The sequence below is a fragment of the Lissotriton helveticus genome, chromosome 7 (genome assembly GCF_964261635.1).
Source record: "Lissotriton helveticus chromosome 7, aLisHel1.1, whole genome shotgun sequence".
Classification (NCBI taxonomy): domain Eukaryota; kingdom Metazoa; phylum Chordata; class Amphibia; order Caudata; family Salamandridae; genus Lissotriton; species Lissotriton helveticus.
This window is the reverse complement of record NC_136068.1, coordinates 1,587,880,140-1,587,899,611: the sequence shown is the minus strand read 5'-3', so window position 1 is coordinate 1,587,899,611 and position 19,472 is coordinate 1,587,880,140. Positions and strand designations below refer to the sequence as shown.

Genomic DNA, 19,472 nt, shown 5'->3' with positions numbered 1-19,472 from the left:
TTGACTAAGTGCAACGAACGGAGCAGCACTAAGTGAAAGTTGATTCATTTGAATGAACTTGATATAACGTAGTGTGCACAGAGCACCGTTGTAAAAATGAATAGCTCTTGTACAGTCCCGCTTGGACTACGGGAATTAATTGAACTCTTCCTAACCAACTCCTTCATGGCTGCAGCTTGTGCAGGAGCCTTCTTTGGATGCCTTGTTACAGGGTCAAGGAGGAAAGGCTCCATCTCTCACATTCTGAGCGCATTAGAAAATCCTTCTGTTTAAATCCTTGGATATTGTACCTTGAGTCATTCATTCGTCTTCCCTAGCATTTAGGACCTCAAAATTCCACTTACGTTCCACCCCAAATGATCTTTTCACTCCTATTCATTTCTGTTGGATATTCCCAGGATTAAACCAGTTTCTTTTGCTGATGGGGCTTTTTAGGTTCCCATAGCAAAGCAGCGAAACAAAATACTTTGAGAATTACAAGTGCTCCCTTCATTACTTACCTTTTGCAAAAATATTAGACCCTACTTTTTAATCCCTATTTTAAATGTTTTAGTTGTATCCTTCCATCTTGTGTACTTGTATAACAGGAGGAAGCATCAATGTATGTGCGCTGATAAGCAACCTATAACTTATGTCCGCACTTCATGCCTGTCCCCTTACCCTCCTGCCCTTGACAGCTCTTTCTCTCTGCTGTCCCTTCTGTGCATCACATCGGTGAGTTACAGGCCTTTTTAGTTCAGCCTCTGTGTACTTCATTTTACCCTGGGCAGCTGGTTCTAGGGACACATGCATGTTTCTCTCAAAAGTGGTGTTGCTGTTCCATGTAGAGCAGTACATCTTGCTCCTGCCTAGTTTCCTCCATCACATCTAGCTAAAGAGCAGGAGAGACTTGCCCGTTCTGACCAACGACGCGCCCTTAGTTTCGACATTGATGGGACTAGGCATACCTTCTCGATGATCATGGGGTTTGGTGGTGCAAAGAAAGAAAAGGCAGCCCAGACGCAGACCCTATTGCAGTGGATTGTCCTCTGCATCAAGCTGTGCTATTCACTGGCAAAAGTCATTATCTGGAGGGCCCTGGGGCTTGTTCACCGGGGTGGAAGGTTCTGCAATGGCCCTGACTTGGTATGTCCTGTTGGGACATCTGCCATGACCGATGGGGGTGTCTGCCCATACTTTGACCTGGCACTAGTTACCTTACCAAGTCAACCGAGTGGGCCAGTGTGTTCGGTCCTGCAGGACTTCCTTGTGTGAATCTACTCCTCGGACCCCCATCTTCGGAGGGGCGTCACTTTGGTACTTATTCAAACATTGAGGAATCTGCAGTTAGAAGTATCCAGCAGAAGAATAAGTTGGTCCCCTTTGGTATTGCTCTTGCTGGTTGATTCTCTAGCTGGTTCTCCCACACCCCCACCTCCCTGTTCTGTGGAGTGGACTTTTGGAAGTTACGTCCCACGCTCGTTTTTCACACTGCCTGTACAAAGTCCATCTTTTCAACCATGCTCCGCGTCTGACAGCGTGCAAAAAAAGGAGACGATTGATGTCCGCATGCAGGGGTGGCTGCTATAGGCAGAGTTTCTCTCCACTGGACCACTCTTGCTCTCTCTACGTGTGTAACTATTCTACCCCTGCTCTCTCTGTGTGTACATTATCAGTCCCAATGTGTCCCCCTTTAATCTTTCTCTCTCTGGATGTTCTTGAACACTGTCACTGTCTCCCCTGGTTGTAGGTGTGCGTTTAAACTCTCCCTGTTAGGGTGACCACCTCACTCCAGGTTATTACGAACACTGTCTCGAGTCCTGAACTTTATATCGACAAACCATTGTTTTAGGTGTTTGTGTCTAATGAGTTCAGTGAGAACAAATGAAGACTGCAGCCCCCTGACTGCATTAGGTTATCACAGAAAGGTCAATGACTGGAAACTGTCTGTTGTGACCTGGTGAGAGGTGACCACCTACTCGCTGTCTGCTCCTCTCAGGTTATTTTCCACCTGTATTTCCTTCCGTCTGCCACCTCTCTGCTGTTGCTAGCAGGGCCGGCGCTAGGCATGGGCAGCGTGGGCGGCTGCACAGGGCCTCGCGCTCAGCCCACCAGCATGGGGCCACGCACTGATGATGTGTCCTGTTTGTTTCCCTGGAGATATATTTTTAAAAAAAGGTGTCGCCTTGCAATTAAGGTCCATTGGAGGGGGCCCCCTCCCTGGGCCTCTCAGGGATGGTGTCTGTCTGGAGGCAGAGTGGAGGGAGACGCTCCCTCAATTGCAAGGAGACCATTCACAGACACTGTGGGGGGCCCATTGTCCAGCATTTTGGCGCCCCCACAGTTTTAACTTTTAGACCACAATCAATTCTCACACCTATCGGGCTGAAGGTGTGAGAAATGCTTGTGGAGTAAAAGTTAAAACTGTGGGGGCGCAAAAATGCTGGACAATAAGCCCCCCACAGTGTCTCTGAATGTCCTATTACTTACGGTAATCTTCATTACTCCGGGTCCCGTAGTCCTCGACACCTTCCTAACTAATGAGATGATACTATCTCTGTCAGAAAAAAGAAAAGGAAGGAATGCTGGACCTACCCTCCCCCTCCCGCCGGGAGTACATAAGGGTACATGTCCCAGCATTCCCCCTGAAATACCAAGCCAAAGGATGAAGGCCGGCAAACAGGGCGGGAGGGAGGGAAGCCAGGAAGGTGTTGAGGACTACGGGACCCGGAGTAATGAAGATTACCGTAAGTAATAGGACATTACCCCCAGGTCCCTACGTCCTCGACACCTTCCTAACTAATGAGACATACCAAAGCAAAACCCGGCATTCATCCCAAAAAACACAAAAAACAACCAGTACAGCAAAGAACCAGGCATTTAATGTGCACAGAACAGAAATCATGGGCGAACACAACCCAACACCCCCAAAGCAAAACCGCCCTCATCACCCAGCAAATTGAGAAGACGGTAATGCCTGATGAAAGTATTGGAAGAAGCCCAAGTGGCCGCCCTACAAATCTCAGAAAGAGGGACACCCCGGACCTCAGCCCAGGAGGCCGCCACCCCCCTCGTAGAACGACCCTGAACACCCACAGGAGGAGGGGCCCCAGAAAGAGAATAGGCCAAGGAAATGACCTGCTTCAGCCAGCGACCAATGGACACAGACGAAGCCTTACGCCCACGGGAAGCAGCCCCAAAGGAGACAAACAGGGAGTCAGTCAACCGAATAGCCGCCGTGCGCTCAAGATAAACACGCAAAGCCCGGCACACATCCAACAAGGACCAACAGGTACCCCCCGGGGAATCCAGAACAGAACCCAACGCAGGCAAGACCAACTCCTGGGACCGGTGAAACTGAGAAGCGACCTTAGGCACGAAGGAGGAATCAAGGCGGAGCACCACCCCGCCCTCCGAAAAGGACAGGAAAGGTTCCCGAGACATCAAGGCCCCCAACTCGCCAAGGCGCCGGGCAGACGTGATGGCCACCAAGAACACAACCTTCAAGGTCACAAACTTCAAATCCACCTCCGACAATGGCTCAAAAGGAGGAGCAACCAAGGCCCGCAGGACCAAGGGCAAATCCCACAGGGGAAAAGAAGGCCGGGAAACTGGACGAGAAAGAGAAAAACCACGGAGCAGCCTGGAGACCAAGTCCTCATCATCAGACAGATTCCCCCACGGGGAACGAAAAGCCCGGACAGCCGCCCACTGGGCACGCAAGGTGGACACAGCCCAACCCTTCTCAAAACCCTCCCACAAAAACTGAAGCACAGCCTGCAAAGAACAGTGCAAAGGGGAAAGGTCCAAGGTCGAACACCAACGACTGAAATTACCCCAGTGGCGATCATAGGACAGGAGAGTAGAAGGTCTACGGGAACCCTGAATGGCAACAGCTAAATGTTCCGGGAACCCACGCCGCCGCCACCCCTGCCTCTCAACCTCCACACCGACAGCCGCAAGCGGAGAAGAGACAGGGGATGGGAGGACCTCAAGGGAGACGGGGAAAGAGGGAGAAACCAAGGGCCCCGCACAGCCAGAAGACGAACCGTCGGAAACCAAGACCTCCGAGGCCAAAAGGGCAGAACCACAACCACCTCCCGATCCTCCAGACACAGACGGGACAGAAACCTGGGAATCAGAGCCAGAGGGGGAAAGGCATAGAGCAGGCGGGAAGGCCAGGGAACCGACAGGGCATCCACCCCCCAACAACCCTCCTGCCGAAACCTGGAGCAGAAGCGGGGAAGCTGCGCATTCAGCCGGGAGGCAAAGAGGTCCAGAAAGGGAAGCCCAAACCTCCCGCACACAAGCCGAAACGCAACCCGGGTGAGAGACAACTCCAGAGGTGCCGGAAAGCAGCGACTCAGGACATCCGCCGCACAATTGTCCACCCCCTTGATATGAATCGCAGCCAGAGACAGCAGATGACCCTCCGCCCAACAAAACAAGGGAACCACCACTGCGTTCAAGGAAGCCGAACGGGCCCCCCCCTGATGGTTGAGATAGGCCACCGACACCATATTGTCCGACCTCACCAGGACGTTCCTGCCCAGCAAACACGCCCGAAAACCCATCACGGCACGGGACACAGCCGTCAACTCCCGCCAGTTGGAAGACCTGCGACTCTCCAGTCGGGACCAACGACCCTGAAGGGACCGAGATCCCAAGGTCGCCCCCCACCCCAAAGCGCTGGCATCCGTCGTCAAGACCAGCGACGGAGCTGGCTGCAAGGGGAGCCCCTGAGACAGATGGACCGGATCCGACCACCAAAGCAGAGCAGGCAGGACCACAGGAGACACGGGCACAAGACATTCCCAATCGCGGGACAACGGATCCCAGAGAGACAGAAGGTAACTCCACAAGGGGCGGAGGTGAAAACGAGCCCAAGCCACCGTAAAGACAGTCGCTGCCATCAGACCCATAAGACGCAACCAGAGGCGCACCCGAAAGGAACCCCCCGCTCGGAACCTTCGAGCAAGGGACAACAGGGACACAACCCGAGGATCCGGCAGGAACACACGGTTGAGGTCTGTGCGAAACCGAGCCCCAATGAACACCAGATCCTGGGAAGGAGTCAGCTGGCACTTCGGCAGATTGATCAGAAAACCGTGCCGCCGTAACTCCGCGCACACCAACTCTCTCGCCTCCAACAACAGGACCCGAGAAGGAGCATGGATCAACCAATCGTCTAAATAGGGATACACCATCACCCCCCGGAGATGAAGCCAGGCAACCAAGGGGGCGACAACTTTCGTAAAGACCCTCGGGGCAGAGCGAAGGCCGAAGGGCAAAACCCTGAACTGAAAGTGGCACCCCTGAACACAAAATCTCAGGAAGCGACGGGACCTGGGATGCACCGGAACATGGTAATAGGTGTCCTGCAGATCCAGGGTACACATGAAGTGACCCGGTAGCACCAAAGGAATAATCCGCTGCAAGGTCTCCATGCGGAAGGGAATCCGCAACACCCCCTGGTTCATGACCCTCAAATCCATGACCAGGCGGAAACCCCCGGTATTCTTGGGCACCAGAAAAATCAGGGAATAGAATCCCGACCCCACCTCCGAAGGAGGAACTGCCTGAACAGCCCCCTTCCGAAGAAGATCCTTCACCCCTTGGACTAGGTGGGCCCTCTTGGACCGGCAAGCAGGCCAGGGAGTCGGGCGGAGGCCGGAATCTGGAGGGGGAACAGAAAACTCCACCTCGTAACCCTCCCGCAGAACATCCAACACCCAAACGTCTGAACATGACTGAACCCAGGCATCCAGGAAGAAGTGCAGCCGCCCTCCTACCAACAACCCAGGAACCACAGCCAATGAGTCAGGAGCGAGGCTTCGGGGGAGGAGGAGACCTAGCCTTACGGTCCCGACCACCGCCAGAAGAAAACTTCCCTCGGCCCTTCCCAAACTTCCCACGAAAGGAAGGCCGAAAGAAAGATTTAGACTTATAGGGGGCAGAAGAAGCAGCAGCAGAAGCAGAACCCTTAAAAGAAGAGGAATGCTTCTTCTCTTTAAACAGCTTGTGCAGTTTGGACTCCAACTCCCCCCCAAACAGCATAGAACCCTGAAAGGGCAAACGCAAGGCACAAGCCTTCTGCGCAGAGTCAGTCTTCCAGTCCTTAAGAACAAGACTGCGACGAGCCGCCACACAGGCCCCACCAGAAAGAGCAGCAGCGCGCACCACATCAAAGGACACATCGGACATAAGTTCAACCTGTCGCTCAATGTGTTCAAGAAGACTCGAACAGTCCGTGGCATCGTCCATCGACTGGTAAAGAGACTTAATGTCCGCCAGCAGAGACTGCGACAAATAAGTACCATAAACCCCGGCTCTCAAGGCCAGATGAGAGCCAGAATAAACTTTCCTCAGAGCCCCGTCAGCCTTCTTATCCACAGGGTCCTTCAGCACAGCGTCCTCAGACAAGGAAGTGCGACCCACCAAACTTGCAACAAAGGAGTCAATGGGGATCGAATCAGGAAGATCCGTAGCCATATCCCGGAGGGGGTAAAGACGGGCCATAAAGCGTGGAACCAGAATGCGATCTGGATCAGCCCACTCCCTCTTCAGGACATCCTTAATAAAGGGATGAACAGGAACATCCACCGTGGCAGAACTCTGGAACTGGCGGAGCAAAGAACCGCCCGAAGTACTGGGAACAGCGTCATCAGCAAAGCCCATATTCTGCTTCACGTGCTTCAGGATACCAGGAAGAGCGTCCTTGTCTATATACTTCCCCTTCAGCATAGAGTCCCCAGTCAAAGCCGACTCGTCAGCAGAAGAAGCAGAAGAACCGGAATCCGCAGCATGAGCCTTGCGACCTGCACCACCAGAACCCATCTCTGAAAGGGTCTCCCTGATCAAGCGCTTCAAGCGCGCATCCCCACCTCTACCACGGCGTCTGGACCGGGCAGGAGAAGGAGAACGTGAGTCACTGGAAGAAGAAGAAGAAGAGGACCTCCCCCTGTGATGCCTCTTCCTCGAACTTTTCCCCATCCTGTACAGCAGAGGAACAACACAGGCTGCAGTATCAAAAGCAAACAGCACAACGAAGGAAAAACCGCTACGCGGTACTCACCAGCTGCCCTCGTTTATACCAGCAGAAAAAACGACCGGACAGAAGCGCCTGACTACGTCCATACCGGAAGTCAGGCAGCGCCATGACAGGAAGGCATACCCAACCCAGCCAACCAAAGACGCGAAGGCGGCCGCGCCCCCTAACAAGCCCGGCAGGCAGGAGGGGCGGCCATCGGGCAGACGCGGGGCCCACGCGGTCCAACATCCACGCGCGGCCCAGAGGAGCGTCAGACGCAGCCCGCGCCACTCCCCCCAAGCCCAGCAGGGAGGGAGAGGACATCCAAGCCGCCGAGGACAACGAAGCCCCAGCGGAGGTAAGTTCGGCGCAGGAGCCTATCCCAAGCTCCTCGCGCCCCAGCAATCCCTGTCAGAATGACAGAAAAAAGAAACAGGGGGAATGCTGGGACATGTACCCTTATGTACTCCCGGCGGGAGGGGGAGGGTAGGTCCAGCATTCCTTCCTTTTCTTTTTTCTGACAGAGATAGTATCATCTCATTAGTTAGGAAGGTGTCGAGGACGTAGGGACCTGGGGGTAATGGTCTCCTTGCAGGGGGCCACTTATCTAAATTAGAGGGGGCCTCGCACGTTGCCTTTTAGCCCAGGGCCACGCAAATCCTAGGACCGGCCCTGGTTGCTAGGTGTGCATTAGTGTTCTGAAGGTCTGCCCCTCTGCTTAGGTGTGCATTAACACGTTCAGTGACTTCCTACTCTCTCTAGGTGTGCATTAACACTCTCAAGCCTCATTCTCTCATGTTATTTTCCACCTGTATTTCCTTCTTTCTGCCACCTCTTTGCTGTTGCTAGATGTCTCCAGCCTCATTCTCTCATGTTATTTTCCACCTGTATTTCCTTCCTTCTGCCACCTATCTGCTGTTGTTGATGGGTGTGCATTAGTGTTCTGATGGTCTTCCCCCTCTGCTAAGGTGTGGATTAACAGGCTCAGTGTCTTCCTCCTCCTTTCTTCAGGTGTGCATTAACACTCTCCAGCCTCATTCTCTCATGTTACTTTCCACCTGTATTTCCTTCCTTCTGTCACCTCTCTGCTGTTGTTCCTAGGTGTGCATTAGTGTACTGATGGTCTTCCCCTCTGCATTAACAGGCTCAGTGTCTTCCCCCTCCTCTCTTTGTGCATTAACACTCTCCTGTCTCCTCCTCGCAGGTTATTTTCCACCCAGAGTTCCTGTCCTCCACCAGCCCACTCCTGCCGGTGGATTATGAGGAGTTTGTGCGTGGATGCCACCTGGGGGTCTTTCCCTCCTACTATGAACCCTGGGGTTACACGCCTGGTAAGAGCTCACCTCTCCGCTGTTACCCATTGTGAGGTACCCTTTGCTTTTCCCCTTTGTCTTGATGTATTCTTCTCTTCACTTACTATTTATTGTGGTCCTGTTTGGTTTTAATTTTAGCCCTTTTACATTTTCTTCATCGCTTCTTGTTGCAATTTGCATTCTTCTTTCGCTCTTTTTATTTGCCTTGCTCGTTATTAATCTCTCGCTCGATTTTTGCACCATTGAGGTGCTGTTGGTGTCCATTCTTTGTATTATCCTGCCACCTTGTGGCTGAATAGAGAATGGCACTCGAATTGTCAATTATGACTCCTTTCCTCTCCAAATCCCGTTATTGTAATGATCTCACTTAGATAGTATGCATGTCTTATCAGTGACGTCCTCGTAACATGATTTGAATGCTGTCCTGGCCTTTGTCGTGTCTCACCGTGAGGTGCACGCGAGAGTAAACCTCCTGTCTTCTCTCCTTTCTTAGCCGAATGCACCGTGATGGGGATACCCAGCATTTCCACCAACCTGTCCGGCTTCGGTTGCTTCATGGAAGAGCACATCGCGGACCCCTCGGCCTACGGTCAGTACTTCTGTGCTGGGTGCATCGCGACGCCGCCCCCTTCCTCTGCTTCTTGTATATTACATGGATTGGCGCATGGTCAACGTCTGCTTTTAATTGTTGTGATACCGCACCTATGCCAGATTTTGTGATACTCAATTTACCGACCTCAGAAGGATAGAGGTCGGAGGCATTGCTCACCGTGAACTCCAGATCACGTCACTGTATTTCTCAGTGACAGCTGTTCATCCACGGATATCTGAAGTTGTGTTGTTCTTTTTTGCGAACTTTACTAAGCCACTTCTGGCACCAAACAAACATGCATTTATGTTAGATGACGTAACCCTCCGGTCACCTGAGCCGAATTCAAGACTCTGGAGGCAGAGAGAGACACTGGAAGAGTGATACTGAGGGAAGCACGACTAAATATGGGGTACGGGGAGGGGACCAAGCCAGGAAGCATTCAGCTCAAAGACAGGGAGAGGGGAGCAGGGGAGAGGGATTCCAAAGCGCTTCAAGGGTGGACGGAGCAAGATAGGGGAGAAGGCCAGGGCATGTGGTGGGAGAGCAGAGACACATGCAGGGCTTTAAGTGGGCCGGGTCTCACAGGGTCTGAGCACCGGCAGTTTTTTTACGGAGGCCTCGAAACGGGTCTCTATCGGGCTCTGTTTTGTGCCCTGGCCCAGGAGGTCCTTCTTTTTTCGTGCGTTATAGGGGAAGAGAAGTCCTTTGAAGAGAGTCCGTTTATCTCTGGATTTCTCTTCTCCTTTCGGAACTAAGGCGCAGCAACATTGTTGTGGTGTCACCAGGTCTTTATGTGGAAGCTTTTTCAGTATTATATACAAGCCGCAGTTGCTGCTTATTTATCTTATGCAACTAACAACCATTGACAAAGCCAATAGTCCTGATTTGTTGTAAGTATGATGTTATTTGTTGTATCATATATCTGGATTTAAAGATACAAACAACAAAAAACAGTCCAGCGGCACACTATGCTAAACACAGATTTTTAGCTTGTGTTTTTAAGCCACGCCCTTAATTACATTGGCCTCGCCCGCTTGAGACCCCCTAGTTTTTTCATCCCACTTAAAGCCCTGGACACATGTGAAGGGTAACGTTTGGGAAACTCAAGAACGAGGTGTCCATAGTACAGTTTAGGGAACGTGGGGGGGGGGGGTTGGACAGGCTGTCTGTAAGGGATGGCGGAGCGCGTGCATGGAGGTATGCTTGGAACGTGCACACCAGCAGCGGAAGGTTCATACTTCCAGCCCCAAGGAGGGGCCGGAAGAGCAAGCATTGGAGACCAGTGAGAGGCACTGGCCTCCTTGGAAGTAAAGGTTGGAGGACTGTCTCTGAGAGAGCAAAGGAAGCTTATTCAGCTACAGTCTATGGACGGGCCCTCCCTGCATTAATACTAGCTTAAACATTTACCAGCAGCACCCATATCGGAGTGAACGATCCTCACCTCCCACCCAACTCCACCTCCCACCCAACTCCACCTCCCACCCCTCCGTGCTCAGGGCATGTGGGAGTAGGGAGGCCTAATTTTTCCTTCTCTTTAGCGGTTCTTGTGTGTACAGACCACCGGGCCCGTATACCCATTTTTTCCATGCTCTCCCCGCTGTAGTTGCTGGTTTAACTGTAAACTGGGCCAGTTTCACCATCCTTGTGATTTTAGTCTATACCTGGATGATCCCAATAATGCTGCCTCCCAAGAGCCTGCTACAAGATCTTGTATCCCTACAACTAAGGTAATTAGGGAAAGGACACACCCACGAAAAAACCATACCTTTGACCTAATATTCAGTTATATCATGAACCTTCAGCTGGAAAGCGCTATTCCTCAAAGCGAGACCATTTTTTGCTTCCTCTAGTCTTATCTGCCTCTACTGTCCACCATGCCAGACCTTCAGCCAGAAGTTGGAACAACTCTGGCCTAAATTAATCTTGGAAGACTGCAAACGTCTGGAAAGATGTTTGAGAAAGTCCTATGATGAAGCTAGCAAAGCTTTAGGATTGCAATTAGACACTATCATGCAGAGATTAAAGCTTCTCAAACTGCCTATTTTTCCACCAAAATCGAGGACTCTGCCAACTCTCCAAGGAGATATTCAGAGTTTTTAAGGGCATCAGAAGGCTCGGTTGAGCGTAGCAATTATCTGGCTCTCTTCTTTCAAAAGAAGATATTAGATATTTATTCTGCCTTCTTGGACGGTCCAGTCATCGAAGAGCCCTCAGGAAGCAAGCTCTATCTAATGCAGCCGGAAAGGACCCTTCCGGCCTTTCCTGACCTCACAGCTGGCTTTCTCATAAATTTTAAGGCAGTAAAGTCGAGTTCTCCTCTGGACCCTGCCCCGTTCATATTTTCCTTCAAGGGTCCGACAGTATTGTCTCCACTATGGCAGAACTGCTGAATCTCTCCCTCGCCAGTGGGCAAGACCCCCGCATTGGAAGCAGCTTAGCCCCTTTTTAAAAAGTCCAGGCTAGACCCTCTTTCCCTGAGTAATTATAGGCCAATCTCCTTGCTGCCAAGCCCATCGAAACTCCTGGAAACTCTCAGAAAAGCATGTCAATAGACATCTTTCCACTTTCCTTGAGTCCAATGAAATTCTCCACCCCACGCAAATGGAGTTCAGATCACACCATAGCACAGAAACAGCCCTGCTGACTGTGGTTGAGAAACGTAGATCTTTGCTGGACAAATGAAGGTCAGCAGCCATTATTCTTAGACTTTAGCGTGGCGTTCGACACAGAAGATCATGCCACACTTATCCATAGGTTATCAAAAGTAGATGTCGTTGGCCGTACCTTGAAATGGCTCTCCTCCTTGTTGAAGGCTAGAACATTTCAGGTGCTTGATCATTCCTGGTGCTCTGTCTTTCCCTAAGCTGTGGGGTACCGCAGGGGTCCTCCCTTAGCCCTACTCTTTTTAATTTGTTTATGTATCCCCTTGCTGAAAGAGTTGGCTCCTTTGGGTTGTCTTTGGTCTCTTACACTGATGAAACCCAGCTGGTGATATCCATTTCCCCTGATCTCACCCCTAACCACCACAATTTAGCAGCTTCTCATGAGATGGCCAGCTGGATGGCCAACTGTAAATTGGAGCTCAACAAAGACAAGACTGAGGTTATGCTATTGGGCAATAACTTTAGTAGGAAAGTCTTAAATCCTGTGCCTGTTTTTCTTGAGAGACTTCCCAGCCCCAAAGAGATGGCAAAGAGACTTGGAATGTGGTTAGACTCCAGTTTTACCATGGAGCACCAAGCTAAAAACATGCAATCAATTGCTTTGGTGTTCTGAGAGTACTAAGAAAAGTCCTAAATCTCCTCCCTTTCCTAACTAGATGACTAATTGTACAGGATCTTATTATCTCCCTCCTTGATTATGGCAATGTTCTGTACCTTGGCTCTCCTCGTTATGTGACAGAAAGGCTACGGACCAAACATCATTCTGCAAAAACAGCTCTGAAGGATCTCCATTGGCTCCCTGTGGAACAGCGGATTCAACTTAAGGCCTTTTGCATTCTGCATAATCACTCTATAAGGGAGGTCCTGCTCTGCTAAGATCATTCGCTATCCCATACGTTCCTGGAAGGTCACTTGGATCCTCCTCAGCTCCCCGTCTACAGGTTCCCAAGTTTAGCAGATCTCGCTGGGACGTCTAGTCTTTTTTTCATCTGGGCCCCAAACTCTGGAACACCCTTGCACTGCGCCAGCTTCCCAACAAACCTTCTTTCCCTAAAGCCTTGAAAACCTGTTTTTTTTTTCGGCAAATAGTTCTTCCGGTGATCAGTTAGTAGTGATTCTGTTCTGGCCCTGCAGGCCTTGAGGTAGCTATGTGCTCTACAAGACTCAAAGAACAGAATAGAATAGTCCACAGCACCAAGAAACCTCCGTTTACGTGAGCTATACAAGTGATCTGTAACATAACATTTGACGGAGATGCCCAACAAATAGAGGTGGGAGAGCCAAGTAGACAGACGGGGCTTGGTTATCCAGGTTCCACCCTAAAGTGCAACACCATCTCAGAAGTGTCCTTTCCAACGGGGATCACTTATTTGGCCCTCAGGTTGACCCCATGCTGTGGATAATCAAAAAGGATACCAGTACGGCAAATGTAATGGCCATGCTCCAGCCCAAGCCCTCAACATCTGTGTCTTGCCATCAAAAGACAAGAGGAAGCATCAAGACTGCTACGCTTTCGCAGCATATAGGATGCCAGCCACACTAGTCCTATCAGGAAACTCTGGGCCAGAAGTTGTTTCTGAGAGGAGGATTCAGAGGCAACGGCCGAGGTGATGATAGAGGTGGATCCAATTAGGGCCCCTTCAAACCCATACAGCAACCTACTGGCGCCAGGATGTTCCGTGTTGAGTCGCAGTGCGCTTTATAAATACCTTCTACCCATACCATTGCTCCCCCATCACAGAACACCTGTGAGGGAGTATCTGATTATTCTTTCCTCAGTGGGAGAATATACCCTCAGACCAGTAGCTCCTACAATAAGGCATACTTCTTGGACTTGCACATCAAACCACCAAACAGAACAATGTCACTTTGTCAGCCTAGAACACCAGTGATGGCTCAGGGAGTACAAGCGCACCTCAGCAAAAGAGCCTTTGAAGCCAGGCCCCTACGCCAGTGGGGCAGAGTGTTTACGTACTGTATTTCTTCATCCCCAAAAAGGAAGGTGCCCTGCTGGCTATGCTTGACCTCGGGCCTCTACACTACTATTCCAACCTCAGTCTGTGCGGTCAATAGGGAAGGTGTTGGATTGTAAATCCAACACCTTCTCCTCCCTCCGCAAGTCGTTGTTACGACTTGAGTGGTAATTATATGCGTTGTTACAATGCAGTCGTTGTAACGACCGCGTTGTAATAACATGCGGGTGGCGGTTTTGTGGTCAGGGTTGTTTACCCCTAAGAGATCATATTGCGACCCTTCAACGTAATGACACATCCTCATTCATCTGGCCCATCATCACTACCTAAGATTTGTGTTAAGTGTTGTACATTATCAATTCAAGGTGCTGCCCTTGGGGGTTTCTACAGCACCAAGCGTATTCACAAACTATTTAGCTATGGCTGCAGCGCATCTTTGCCTCTGTGCCATTCATGTGTTTCCATATCTGAAGGATTGGCTGATGGAGAGCAGCCGGCAGCAATGCGTAGTACACACTCATATAGAGAAAAAGGGCAACCCAATATTCCTTCAGGGTCTTGGATAAACCATAATATAATAGAATACCCACGAGGGATTTATTTACATTAATGTATTTGACCGATTAGTATGCAATTTAATATGTCCTATTTTTACATCAACAACTCAATTCAGTTATTTAAATATAAATTTAAGAAAACATAATTATTTAGAGAGGAAAAAAGTTCCAAAGCAGATAAAAAGATGAATAATTTTGTATTAAATTGTATATGTATATAGTAGGAGTTCACAAAAAATCAGTCAACATACATTGACAACAGTTTTTCTTGAATTACATGCATCTTAAGGGACCGCATGCCAATGTATAGAATATCCAGATCCTACATTCAGTATTTGATCCTGTCCAGCAAGCAGTACTCGGCTACAAATAACACATTTGACAATAACTTTTAGAGGTAATTGGACAGTGCGTCGACTTTGTCCCTGTCGTTGTAATCCATGAGACCATCTTCAGGACTGTGGGTATTTCAAGATGATGGAAGGCTTCTCTCTGAAGGCCCAAAATGGGCGATTGCGAGTTGGACTGAGAGAACTTTCTCCGGTAGGAGTCTCTAAATATATTGTCATGACTAATCGTGACATCATTTAAGATTGAGGTGTCCCTTGTGTCAATTGTTATGTTAACAAGATTTTATATAGTGCTCGTACACCCAGAGGTTTCATGGCGCTGAATTCCGCAGAGTCACGTCCTTTTCATGAGATTTTGAGGTGGATGCAGGCCAAAACTTAAATTTGGCAAAACATCACTGATGTTAACATTAATGTCTCTTGATGGGTCGTGGTTTCCCTGTGGGATTCGGCATGAATTAGACATTCTATAATTTGGTATGTGGTCCCATAAAATCTATGTAATTCAAGAAAAACCATTGTCGTATGCTGATTGATTTTTTTTTGTGAACCCCCTATTGTATATATAAATATTTATTTTTTTAATACAAAATTATGAATCCACACACCTGCTTTGGGATTTATTCCATTCTAAATGATTGTTTTTTTAAATTTATCTTTAAATAACTGTGAATTGAAATGTTGATGTCAAGATATGACATATTGACTTGCATAAAAATTGGTCAAAAACATTTATGTAAATAAATACCTTGCGGGCATTCTTACCCATTGTAGTACACACCTAGGCAGCATTTTGCTTCTACACAGACATTCAAAGTGAACGCCACAAAGTTGCATCTCAGCCACAACAGGTTTAAGTGTTCCTAGGAGCAGTGCTGCAATCAGTAACAGGTGAGGCCTACCCAAACCAAGAGAGGGTGATGGCATTTCAAAGTCTGCGTCCCCTTATTCAGATCCCACCCCCATTAACTGTAAGAACAGTAATGAAGCTGCTTTGAACGATGGCCTCATTCATTCCCGTAATACAGCACAAACTAGTGTGATGGAATCGGTCACTGGCTTGCCTTTTTCTTGACCTATTCCTAGACCCTCACTCAGCTGCAGGTAACCATCCCCACGTATGCCTCACTCACAAGCTGCACAGGAGCACTGCTGAAAAACATGGCAGTTCATGGTACCTAGATGCAAGAGCCAAGAGGTTATCACATCAACTAAGTTGAACCGACCGCAATACAATTTTGCTCACAGAGCATTTTACAAGCTTGTTCGAAACAAAACAGTCTTTGAGACGACAGACTATGACAGCCATGTATTGCATTTAGAAAGAAGAGGACTCCCTCACCTCTTCTGTTAGCCAGAGCTCAAAAGGCGTGGCACTGGGCCATTTGTAGTCCTGTACAACTGTGCAGAGCATCTGCTTAAGGTGGACAATGACTTTGCAAACCTCTTTAGCAGGATACATCAACAAGTACATGAATTGGAGATAAATCCCCAAGTATTTCACCAATACGTCCAACTACGGGGCACACCCATGATAAATTTATCCACCACCACAGAAAAAGCACAATGCCCAAACTTCATTCACAGGTACCCACAGTCGAAGCATAACGCGCTATGGACCAGTTGGTCAGGGATATTCGCTTATGCTTTGACCCTTTTACCTCTAATACTAAATGTAGTGACAAAAACCAAACCTCGGGGACTCTCGTTCTGATGGCATTAACCTGGGCAAGGCAGCCCTGGTTCTTAACGTTTCTGGAACTCTATCTAGCCACATGAAAAGCTCCCCATCAAGGCACATATTCTGACACAACATCCCTTGCAGCTAAGGTGCAACTCAGGCATCCAAACTTTAAGAGAATGAACCTTGCGATTTTGCACTTTAGGACATAGAGTTTGGGCATCTTAAGCTACCTGAAGAGTGTATGCTAATCCTGCGAGAGCCTCACAAGCCCACTACTCATGCTTTTATACAGCAGAGTGGATATTCCTGTCCATTATTGCTTTAGTAACAAAACTTCAGTGCAATAGATCATTTGTTATCTCTTTCACCTCGAGAAGGCAGGGCTAGCATAGACATCAATTAGGTTACATTTAGCAGCAATTGCTGTTTAGTGCAAAGCAGGCAACACACTATTTAAAATTCCAGTCATCTTTAGAACCACATGGTGTATCTAAAGAGAGTAATCTCTCGAAGTGCACCCAGCCAGTGAGCTGCAGGCTCTAGCTGTACAATAACTTTTCATTTATGTACACAGGGATTGTGTTGTCTTCTGGGCTAATCATAGTCTTTTACTCCAAGGCAGCTTCCCCGTTTTATGTCAACCAAACCTCTGAGCTACTAATCTTTTTTTCCAAGCCCAGAGTGAGTTGTGGAGAAAGCACTACAACCGTTGGATGTTAAGAAGGCACAAATGTTTTATATTGTATTTGTAAGACAAACCAGCTGCTCTGTGTATGTTGCTAAATCTACCTTGCAAATCCCATTTCCAAGTTGGGTTTAGCGAGCTGGATCGTCAATTGCATATACAAGTCTGCTGTGCAAGGCAAAACAAACTTTGTATACTGTTCTGCTGAAACATTCCACCAATGACACGTTTTCTTAGGTGACCTACATTAGCTGACATATGCACACTTTCATTTAACATTATTGTGTGAATATTCAAGCCAACATGAGGCTCAAATTGGCCGAACAGTCCACATCTGCCTCATCTGGTTGCTATCCACTGCTTAATGGGAGTGCACTGCTTTGTAATCTAAGCCGAGCATATGATCTACAGAAACACATACTACAAATGAAAAATATAATGTTCGAGGCATATGAGCCTCAGATTCCACTATGCATAGATCGCCTCCTAGTGTTGGGCCCGTATGTTTGCAGTTGTTTTTGTCCTGAAAAGTCTTTGGAAGTCACGAGATAGATGACTCCTCCTTTGGATTACACTGCGCATGGGCAACGGCTCCATCCTTAGATAGTTTTTTTTTTGCCATCGGGCTCGGATGTGTTTCCTGCGCTCTGGTTTGGAACCGATCTTACTTCGGCACGCAATCCTCACGCTTTTCGATGGTATTGTCTCGAACGCGTTTCCAATCAACGCGACTCTTCACAACTTGGAAGTCTTCAATTCCGGTCGTCGAAGGCCTTCGGGCCTACCTGGGCCTTATCTTCTGGCTAATGGAAAGGACGCCATTCAAGAAGCACCCGCAATATAGGTCGAAGTTTCCCCACACCGATCTCCATGAGGTGTGCAACCTTAGCCTTCGAGCTAGTCGGTCCCGACGATTCGGGACCGACTAGCTCGAAGAACCATAGCTCGCTCATCATCTTCGATCCCAGAAGACATCTTCCAAGAGGGTGTCGACGTGCCAGAACAGGAGCGAGAACATGGCGTCGACCGCAACTCTGAGGCCGACGACTCAGATGTCGAGGACATCACTCCGGTACAGCGGGTCGTAAGTACACACGTCGAACCCTACCCTTCCTCGACACCCTCCAAAAAGGCTTCAGTCACACCCTCGCCTTTGGGTCCGGGTGCCCACCGAGAGACTGCTTCCCATGCCACGCCTTCGGGCTCGGCAAAGAAGCCTAATAAGCCTTTAGGCGACTCGGGCTCGAGTCAGCCTACCCCCGGTGCTGGCACACACCTACTGGCACCGAGAAAGAAGCCATCTTCTTCCTCCGTGCCAGCTGCTTCCACATCTAAGCACTCTGCGCCGAAGACTAGCACCGGCACCACGGCACCAAAAACTCACTCTGAGCTGAGCAAAACATTGCCACCGGAAGGACCAGACTCCCATGCCTCGGAGCCGAGAAAGGCCTCAGAACTGAAAAAACCACACGTTCCACCGGCCAAAGACACTCCAAAAGAATGTTTCAAAGCCAAAAGATGCTACTGATTCGGTGCCGAAAAAGCCTTCGGAACCAAAGACCTAGGCACCAAAGGATCTACCTCCCACAGAGGAACTATTTCATCCAGATCCTACACAAAAAACTCTTGTAAAGGATCCCAAAACTGGTCTATTGACTTAGTTCTAAAAAACTACCATTAGACACACCTGCACCGGCTCCTCATCCTAGGAAGGACATTGAAACTCTCCTCTAGGGATACCCTCTCCTCCTCCTCTTCCTCCACCACCACCACCTCCGCCCCTGCCACATCACTCCCCTACACCATCTCCTACTCCGTTAGAAGATGATGACGACGGGGATACCACCTCTGACACACGGGGTGGTGCAGATTAAGGCAATTAATACCAGTGTCCTTTTGCGTAGGCATGCCTGGCTACGCATTTCAGGTGTCAAACCTGAAGTACAAAGTGCCATCCTCAATCAACCCTTTGATGAGCAACACTTATTTGAGCCTAATGTGGACGTATCCCTTGAGAAAATGAAAAAGGATACGGACACAGCTAAATCTATGGGAACCTTGCAGTCGCAAGCTCCCAGACACTCCTTAAGTCGCTCATCATACAGAAGCACCACCAGAGGCTACTCCTCAGAGAGTCCCTCTACTTCTTACAAAGCCCTTACCCAATCCACTTTCAGTAGGGGCTACCAAAGAGGGGGTTACAGGGGTAACAACAACAAAGGCAGAGGCAAAACTAACAACTCCCGCTCTGCCTCCACCCCTGCCCAATGACTTCCCTCCACTTCCCACGCCACACCACATTCCACTCCAGTTGGGGGGGGGAAGACTACAACAATTCCTTCCTGTCTGGACCAACATCACATCAGACAGGTGGGTGCGACAAATATTTCAATCAGGTTACTGTCTCGAACTAACATCTACCCCCCAAACATACCACCCAAACAGCGCCCAATGTCACAAGAGCATTTGCTTCTGCTAAGGCAGGAGGTAATATCCCTCCTACAAAAAAAGCGCAATAGAACTACTTCCACCACATCAACAAAACAAGGGAGTTTACTCCCTGTACTTTCTTATTCCAAAAAAGGACGGCTCTCTAAGGCATATTCTAGACCTCAGACAACTAATCCTGTACATACAATCAGACCA

The 19,472-nt window shown here is 49.2% G+C and overlaps 1 protein-coding gene across 1 annotated transcript in view; it reads left to right on the top strand.

The window, feature by feature from the left end:
• GYS1 (glycogen synthase 1) overlaps window positions 1-19,472 on the top strand; it is a 228,707-nt gene that overhangs the window by 200,722 nt on the left and 8,513 nt on the right. Inside the window, exons 12-13 of the mRNA XM_078655153.1 lie at window positions 8,214-8,340; window positions 8,816-8,911. Of these exons, the coding sequence (XP_078511279.1) occupies window positions 8,214-8,340; window positions 8,816-8,911 (223 nt within the window). The remainder of the gene's footprint in view (window positions 1-8,213; window positions 8,341-8,815; window positions 8,912-19,472) is intronic.